Raw genomic sequence first — 9,276 nt, 5'->3', positions numbered from 1 at the left:
AATTGTTAGTTTTGATGCAAGTTGTAATATTTTTTTTAGGGTTATTGTTTGTATATAAGTATATGTATGAATATATATATATATACTTGTATAAGTACATGTATATAAATAAGCACGTTAGTCTTTTTTTTTTTTTTTTTTAATTTTTTTCTAATATATGCAGGAAACGGGACTTTTATTTTGTATTCCACATCCCAAATTGCGATTTACTACCTTTGAAAGTACACTATTTAGGGCTTGACCTGCAGGCTTCTTAAATCCTAGCGAGTGCACTACGTCTAATGTTTAGATGTATTTGGAACTCTGTAGCAATTTAACGGCTGTAACGGAAGCGTGTAGGCTGTAACGTTCCTGCAGTTTCTCCGTGTGTTTGGGGTGAAGTCATGGCTGCAAAGCGCGCTTTAGTAATTCTGTCGAAGGGAGCGGAGGAGATGGAGACCGTGATCCCGGTGGACGTCCTGCGCAGAGCCGGGGTTGGTGGCTCTCTCTCAGCGTTAGCATGCTGCTTTAGCCACTGCACCCGATTTAACACAGTTAGCATCCTCACCCTGACATAACGTCAAAATCATTAGCTACATTCTCTTCCTGGCTTTAATACAATGATAAAGTTTACTGTATAAACACACAAAGTTTATTATTAAATCATAAAGCTTTATTTAGATGAAATATTTAGCTCCAGTGGTGTGGAGTGTGGCAGGGTTCAGGTTCACTTTAAATGTCAAAGTGTGCTTCTGTCATGGTGATGGACTTTAAAACACACACACACACACACACACAGAGTACTGTGCTCTTTTTGAATCCGAGCTTGTAGGTTTTTGTGAGACTTTTCATCTGTATCTTTTTATCTACATATTTCAGATTGAGCTCTGAACTTTTGTGAGTGAGCCAGACTCTTTGGAGGATCAAAGTCAGGATCAAATCTTAGGATCAAAGTCAGGATCAAATCTTAGGATCAAAGTCAGGATCAAATCTTAGGATCAAAGTCAGGATCAAATCTTAGGATCAAAGTCAGGATCAAATCTTAGCTGAGTTGAAAATCATTTCTTACATGTTAAGTTCAATATGTGGAAAACAGGCAAGAGTACAAACATGAAGTTTATGTTTCAGAGATCTATCTAAATGTTACTGAAGCTTGTTTTTAGTAAGTCCGATCATTTGACTCCCTGAACCAGAAGAGTCGACTCCTGGATGAGTTGGAAAATTGACGACGAGATATAAAAATAACTAGGATTAAAACTTTGATATAGACATAGTGTAAAGGATATACAGTCTAGCGCATTAGAGATTAATCTAAATACTACTGATAGAAGTACGAATTGACTCAATTTTGTGTTTCTTAATCGATACAGGTGAGATTGAAAAAAAAAAAGGATAATGGATTTAACTCTCATGTTTAAGCGAAACACGAGGTGGTATCAAAAGGTTTCGAGACTAGTTTTGTAACTCACCAACAGATGGCAGCACAAGGCGTTACACGCACAATCTTAGGAAGCACCGAACTTCAGCACCGAAGACATCGTCCTGTGTACATCTGTACGACCTGTGCAACTGCTGCTGTTCTGACCACATGCATTGTCACATCTACTATTTCATCATGGACAGAAAGTTAGAACAAAGCGAATGTGAAATTCTGCATGAACCTGGCAAATCTGCCACAGAGACATTTGACATGATTTGGGACATTTGACAAGTTTATGGCGAGCCTGCAATGAGTCGTTTAAGGAGTTTTGAGTGGTATGTGCACTTCAAGAGTGTCAGAACATCACAGGAAGATGACAAGAGACCAGAAAGACTGTCAATGATCTCGACTCTTAAATATGTCGAAATCATTTGGCAACCTGTGCATGCTGATCGTCGGAGAACAATCCACAACATTGCTGCCATTGTCAGTGTGTCATCCAGAATAGTCCAGGCAATCCTCACCTGTGGTTCGAACATATGCCGTGTTGCTTCCAAGTTTGTCTCCAGACTGCTGCCCCAGATGCAGAAGAAACATAACGTTGAAGTCTGACTCAGTTCTCCAATATGAATCAACTCATTGCTGAGGTGGAAAAGTTTTTTTTTTTTCTTTTAAAATTATTGAAGATGAGATCTAAAATGAGATTTTTTTTAATCTTTAATTGATCTAAACAGTCATAAGAAAACTTTATTCCGGTGAGTCAGATCATTTTACTGAGCTCACCAAAAAGAGCTAACTCTCAACTCTGATAAAATAAATTAATATATGTGCTTTGGAAAGATGGAGAAGGCGACACAAATGGTGTTTTCCACACGTTTTCTATGTGACCTGTGATCGGGCCCTTATCTCTTTAGGTGATAAGAGTGAGATTTGATACAAACTGCCTTATAAATATTTAATGTCAGAGACATAAAATCTCATATTTCAGCATTTGTTTTTTTTTACAGATTGCAGTGACTGTAGCAGGATTGACAGGGAAGGATCCTGTCCAGTGCAGCCGTGATGTCCTCATCTGTCCAGACTCAAGCCTGGAGGAAGCCTCAAAGCAGGTCAACATTCACCAAATACACACCATATGAGCTTTAGCTCTATTTAAAAGATTTAAACACACTAAGCAGGTTCATGTGTGTTTGTGGTCAATAGATATTTTAAGAAACTAGAAATTATTAATAATATTGTCTTATTATAGCTATGTAGTGTGTTATACATTTCTGTGTGACCATGTAAATTGTTTTACAAAATACATCTTTTTATTTGGTAGGTTTTTAATGTTCACTTTATAACCAATATAAATTGTTTTAAAACTATTTATTTATAACAGATTTTATTTGTTTTCTTTATTATTCGATTTTTTTTTATTTGTTATTTATTCTTTAGTTCAGTTATGTCTTTACATTTTATATGCTGCACTTAATGTTGATTTTATTTTGACATTTGTGACATTTTAAATTACAGTATTTTTTATTTGATCCACATTTCTATTTTAAACTTTAATTAGATGTTATTTGTGGATACATTTTTAGTTTACACAAATATTGGGATTTATTGTTTATATTTACATTTCACATTTTTAATAGATACAGTTTTATATTTTATATCGAAATTGTTTATAAATGCAATTTTTCCTAATAATGTTTATTTATTATTATTTATTTTATTATTACTACAACATTTTCTGGAGTGCGGTTTCCCCCTAGTGGACTTTTTCTGTCACAACAACATGGTATTATTTGATGTCCTTACACCCCAAAATGTGCATTGTATTTATTAAATTGCAGTTGATAAGAAACTAAAGAGTAATCAGCAGTGTGCTTTCCACTTCACACACTCTTCATTTAGAAACTGGGTTTAAAGGTCACTAACGGTAAAATTCCACTTCAGGGTCCATATGACGTGGTTCTGTTACCCGGGGGACTGCTCGGAGCCCAGAACCTGTCTGAGGTGAGAACTAAATATTTTATGACACAGCAGTTACTGTATGTCCTTCAGTATATACAGATGTGCTTCCCTTCTTATCCTGACGCGCCCATCGATTTGGAATAGGGTCTATCTGGACTCATCAGACCACATGAGCTTTTTCCATTGCTTCAAAGTCCAATCTTTTTTCTGATGAGGCTCTCTAACAAGTGTTTATTTTTATGGGAAGACATCTGTTTAGTCCCAATCCAATTGTGTGTGCTCTAGGGTCAGGGGTAGCTCAGTGGTTAAGGCATTGGACTACGGTTCGGAAGATACCGAGTTCAAACCCCACAACCACCAAGTTGCCACTGTTGGGCCCTTGAGCAAGGCCCTTAACCCTCAACTGCTCAGATGTGTAATAAGATAAAAATGTAAGTCGCTCTGGATAAGAGCGTCTGCCAAATGCGTAAATGTAAATGCTCTTACTGTCACTGTTAAACATACAGTGGCTCTGATTTCAGAATTCTGATCACGTTACTTTTGTGGAGTTTAGAGTTTAGCAATAACCTTCCAGGGTTTAATAATGCTCTAAACTCAGTTCTTGTCATTTTAATATTTCCTTTGTTTGATGCAGTTTTCTCCCCCATTTGATGCAGTTAATTATACATTTTATTTTGTGGTAACTGAACGGTTAATTTTAGATATTTTTAGAACGTTTAAGGTTGTCCGTTATGTTAATTATACTAAACGTAATTTAACAAAATTAGCAAAAGACCCTGTTTGCAGTTTAAAAACACTCATGTTTTGTTAAAGATTGAAAGTAAACACAATGATGTTCGTCTTTCAGTCCTGGGTTTTCAGCACTGCCTAGGTAGGATCTGTGATCTGGCAATCCTGACTGTGATCTAATCCCAAAGCTGTGGATGTGACTGCTGTTGTAAATCTCTCGGTCGCTCCCGTCAAGGGTTCGCCTCAACATTTGATCTGCTCAACGAATTGGCACGAGTTTTAATGCCGGATGCCCTTCCTGACGCAACCCTACTATTTTATCCGAGCTTTGGACCGGCACTGCAGTGGCTGGGGTTTGGGCTTTGGCTGGGAATCGAACCCGGGTCTTCCACATGGCAGATGAGAAAATTACCACTGCAACGACCTTTTTTATTTCTGGAAATTGGTCTGGCCTCATGCATCATATGTCACTTGATGTGTATGTCTGCATAAAGCAGTGAGGAACGTCAACATAAGTGAGTTACGTCTCAACAACAGAAAGCTGTCACTTGATAATGGTTGATAAAGGCAGCAATATTGCGTAATCCGTGTCTGAAAAGGGCTAAAGAGGGCCAAAGCTCGTCAGTGTTTATAGCGTCACTGTGTGTGAAATGGACAAACATTTTTATTTTTTTTTAAATGGGTTGACTGGTAATCCTGATAGATCGAGATGTTTTGGCTCCAATGCCTGTGACTAAGTGTGACGTCTGCTGTGCCTTTTTGTTTTAGTCTCCTGCTGTGAAGGAGGTGTTAAAGGAGCAAGAGGGCAGGAAGGGGCTGATCGCCGCCATCTGCGCAGGTACTGTTTCATCCCCCACGTATTACATGCACATTAACCTTGCACAGAAACACTTAAATGCACACACAAAAACAAACAAACTTGTCACCCCCCCCCCCCCACACACTTACTTTAAAGTGCATGTTAATTAAAAGTCATTTTGTTAGGGCCTCCGAGGGGCGCAGTGGTAAAGTTTAAGTTTAAGCCTTTATTTGTCACATATACATTACAGCACAGTGAAATTCCTTCCTTGCATATCCCAGTGTAACTGGGGTCAGAGCGTGACTAGGCTGTCAGAGCGTGACTAGGCTGTCAGAGCGGTCACTAGGCTCAGCCATGATACAGCGCCCCTGGAGCAGTTAGGGTTAAGGGCCTTGGTCAAGGGCCCAACAGTGGCAACCTGGTGGAGCTGGGGATCGACCCGCCGATCTTCCGATCAGTAACTCAGTGTCTTAGCCCTCTGAGCTACCACTGCCCCATCATCCGGAGATCGCCCTATCATCCGGAGATCGCTGGTTCGATCACCGGAGATCCAGTGATGCTGTTACCTCTCACAGCCGGAGGTCTAGAGAGAGCTGATTGGCTGAGCTCTCTCAGAGGGGAGGGATGAGGGATGATGGGTACTTGTACTCACAAATTAATACGGCTTCAGGGTGTCTGTGAGCTCACATAAGTGGAGGGGGCGGATAGCGCTGTCCTGCGTGAGCGAGCAGTTTGAAAAGATGGTTGGTGACATCACGTGGGTCGGAGGAATCACGTGATAGTCTGCGGCCCTCCCGACTGAATGGTGGTAAAAGCTTAATGTGGGAACCCCCTAGTGACTGGGAGGAATTAAACACTGCTAAAAATTAGGCAGAAAAATCGGGGGAAAAATCCACAAAAATAGCAAAAAAAAGTTTTTAAAGTGATTTTTCTTAATTGAATCAACACAATGCGTGTTCTTATAATGCTAAAAGGTCGCATGCTTATAAAAGTTCCTGAATAAGTGTATGTACAATTCCCATGCATACAGACAAATGCGTCTCTTCTGCAAAATGGCGACAAGTTATCTTTTGATTTTTAAGCGTAAGTCGTTCCACTCGCTGAATGTTCATGAGAGTGACTGCAGTGGGCTCCCAGCCACCTTGGCCGGGTTCGCTATTTACGGACGTACAGCCTTCTTTAAAACGTTTGCACTGTTTAGATGTTTCACTGTGGCTAAGTCTCTCATCACCATACTGGGCTTGAGGTCTTCTTTAAATGTCATTAGCCTTTACACCTTCATTTACTAGGAACTTCATCACAAGTCTCGGTGTTCAATGCCGCCCCGAGTTGTGCGTTATTCTTAATATATATTTTTTAAATATAGAACATAGCTGATACTCTAACCTTTAAGTCACTCTTAAACAAACCAAACAAAAAAACCACAACCAATTTTGGACATGTTTTTAGTTCCTGTTTTCTGCACCACAAGGAACTGATCTTATCTACAAAAAACATTTGCCATATTTTGCAAAGCAATAAAAATAAATCTGGAAGCAGTGAACCCTTCCTGCTCTCTCAGGCCGTAACTGCAGACTGCACTAGTCCCGTTGATTCTGTAATGGAGGTTATTACAGTTGTACGTTACATGTCATTAGCTCTGACGATGAAGGACATCGGAAGGACGTCAGGAACGAGGGCAATGGTGCGGAAAAAAGTGCCCTAGAAAATCAGTCAAGATCCCACAGGAGTGTGTACAGAGTGAGTCGTGATGCCTTTGGCATTCCTTCACACACACCAGTGACACACTATAAAATGAGCTGAAGTACTGCACCAGACTGTCCGAGAGAGGAAAGGGCCGAGGCTGTGAGAGCGTGAAGGGGAAATGCCAAGAAAACAAATCACCTCTTCTTACCGTATTGCTCAGAATGAACTAGTGTTTTTGTGATGTGTCCTATCACCGTCCATCTCCATTGTCCCATGTGTAAGAATATATGACCAAATCTGAGGATTCTGTAAAAGGAAACCTCACCAGAAAGCTGAAAAATCAATTGCAATTTTATTATTAAATTATTTTTTTATTAAAGACTTGCGAGAGCTTAGTGTTGACTCAGCATACTGAAAGAGAGAGAGAGAGTTTTTCTAAATATGGTAAAATGACCTGGAAGGAAACTGAATATGTCAGTAATATTAGATAACCCTGTATTGATTATTATTATTTTAAACAGAAATTCTTTTGCTTCTTTGTCTATATGACTCCTGTCTTTGCACAAGTACACACTTGGATTGAAAATACTGTTATTTCTATCTTTTAATATATATATATATATATATATATATATATATACTGTAGACTATACATTAGCTATAATATTAAAAACACCTGCTTGATATTGTGTAGTTACCCTAGATAGATTTTACAGGGAACACTATCTCCATGAAGGGGTGTAACTCGGTCTGTAACAGTGTTTAGGTATGTGGTACTGTACATGTCAAAATAACATCCACATGAATTGTCATAATACTTCGTCATCTCATAGTACATAGTCCACATTCTTTCATTGCGCTGGTCCAGTTCTGGAGCCCACATTTCCATTGTAGGAGCTTTAGTTGGAGGACACAGGTCAACATGGACACCTTAACTGGTCTGCAGCTACACAGACCCATACACAAGAAACTATGATGCACTGTGTGTGTGCTGACTCCTTTGTATAAGAACCAGCATTTACTTTTTCATCAGTTTGAGCACTTCTGTGGTATCAGACCAGAAAGACTAGCTTTGACTCCCCATGCACATCAGTGAGCCTTTGCACCTGTTCATCGGTTGTCCTTTCTTGCTGTACTGTTGGTAGGTGCTGAGACTAGTGCAGACCCGGAACATCCCAGAAGAGCTCAAGTGTTGTTGACTTTCTCACCCAGTCATCACAATTTGTAGGAGTCGCTCAGATCATTACCCATTTTTTCTGCTTCTAGCACATCAAGTTTGAGGATTGACTGTTCACTTGCTGCCTAACAGCCTGCTCGTTAACAACGTAAACAACACTGGATGATATGCAGTATGATAATATGATGTTATGGATGATCAGTGTATTGGGTCAGTAGTTTAGAGTTTAAACAGATCTGGAACAGGAAGATTGTTCTTGTTCGGCTGTGTTTTTGTTCTGATTTGTTACAGCCATAGCTACATTAGATGGCATAGCTACAATATTAATAATTAATTTGATTAATCTTTTTAGGTCCTACAGCTCTTTTGGCTCACGGGATCGGTTATGGCAGCATGGTAACAACCCACCCAGGTGCTAAAGACAAGATGATGGCTGGAGGTAAGACCAGGAAAATTGGTTCAGAAGTCTGCCCTTGGTCTTTTTTCCTTATCCTGTTTCCTCGAGAGTGGCTTTGAGTAACATAATAGCAAGAAATATGTAGGATGATCGAAATTGTCTGATCCGATCCAAATTTAAAATTCATAATTTATTTCTAATTTAAATCATTATAATTAAAAATGAAGGCATTGTCGACTGCCTTCATTTTTAATTATAATGATTTGAATGAACCTGAATGAACCTAAATTTGAATGAACCTGAATGTACTGAATGACCAGGTTGTCACATCTATAGAGTTTTTGTAGTTTTTTTTGTTTGACCCCCCCCCCCCCCCATTTTTTTTTTTTTGCATTTGACTATCCATATTTTGTTGTAATTTCTGACTTTCCTACTGAAAGGAATTAGATTTTTTTACTATCTAGTTGTCCTATTTAAAATATATATATATATATATATATATATATATTGTTATTAAATACTTATCCAATTTATAGAAGATGGACACACGTCAGCCATGCCCTGCATGTGTCCGGTTGAATATAAGGAGTGACATGTTGAGGAAGTACCGCATGATCTATTTTGCTTTGTTTTTTATTTATTTAGGTCACTACAAGTATTCAGAGGCCCGTGTTCAGAAAGACGGACACCTGATCACGAGCCGAGGCCCAGGCACCAGCTTCGAGTTTGCCCTGACCATAGTGGAGGAGCTGCTGGGTGCCGAGGTGGCCGCTCAGGTCAAAGCACCGCTCATCCTGAAAGATTAACAAAGTTAAAATAAATTATCCCAATGCTCAATAAGTAACAACATGAGTACTGCGCTGTATTATTACATGGAGCATCAAATAACGTGAGAATTAGTGTGATTTTTTTTTAAAGAATAAAAGCACCTTATTTTATTGCTTGGTGATACAAAGCAGTGTCATGGATTTAAGTTTTAAGCACCTTAGGTTTTGTTTCCTTGCCACAATTAAAACAAAATCACTGTACAACTTTGTCAGTAGTCTTCATTGATTTATCTTCTATGCTGCTTATCCTGTGCCAATTCATTGCAGGGCGCGCATGCACAAGCACACACTATTGGCAATTGG

At 39.1% G+C, this 9,276-nt stretch overlaps 1 protein-coding gene across 1 annotated transcript; it reads left to right on the top strand.

Annotated features, from left to right (window-relative positions):
- The first annotated feature begins 310 nt into the window (after nucleotides 1-310).
- park7 (parkinson protein 7) lies at nucleotides 311-9,057 on the top strand. Its single transcript, XM_053483667.1, has 6 exons — nucleotides 311-473; nucleotides 2,407-2,508; nucleotides 3,341-3,400; nucleotides 4,856-4,925; nucleotides 8,102-8,188; nucleotides 8,792-9,057. The coding sequence occupies exons 1-6, from the start codon at nucleotides 384-386 to the stop codon at nucleotides 8,950-8,952; spliced, it is 570 nt and encodes a 189-aa protein (XP_053339642.1). The 5' UTR covers nucleotides 311-383; the 3' UTR covers nucleotides 8,953-9,057.
- Nucleotides 9,058-9,276: the final 219 nt, after the last annotated feature.

This window comes from Clarias gariepinus, chromosome 23 (assembly GCF_024256425.1).
Source record: "Clarias gariepinus isolate MV-2021 ecotype Netherlands chromosome 23, CGAR_prim_01v2, whole genome shotgun sequence".
In the NCBI taxonomy this organism is placed as follows: Eukaryota; Metazoa; Chordata; class Actinopteri; order Siluriformes; family Clariidae; genus Clarias; species Clarias gariepinus.
Note: the sequence above shows the minus strand (reverse complement) of the source record. Positions and strands in the feature narration are given on the sequence as shown.

Excerpts from the sequence above, each read along its gene's own strand:
- park7 (XM_053483667.1), top strand. The coding sequence starts at position 384 with ATGGCTGCAAAGCGCGCTTTAGTAATTCTGTCGAAGGGAGCGGAGGAG. Across the intron at positions 474-2,406 it reads ACGTCCTGCGCAGAGCCGGG|ATTGCAGTGACTGTAGCAGG; the intron begins GTTGGTGGCTCT and ends TTTTTTTTACAG. Across the intron at positions 8,189-8,791 it reads AGACAAGATGATGGCTGGAG|GTCACTACAAGTATTCAGAG; the intron begins GTAAGACCAGGA and ends TTATTTATTTAG.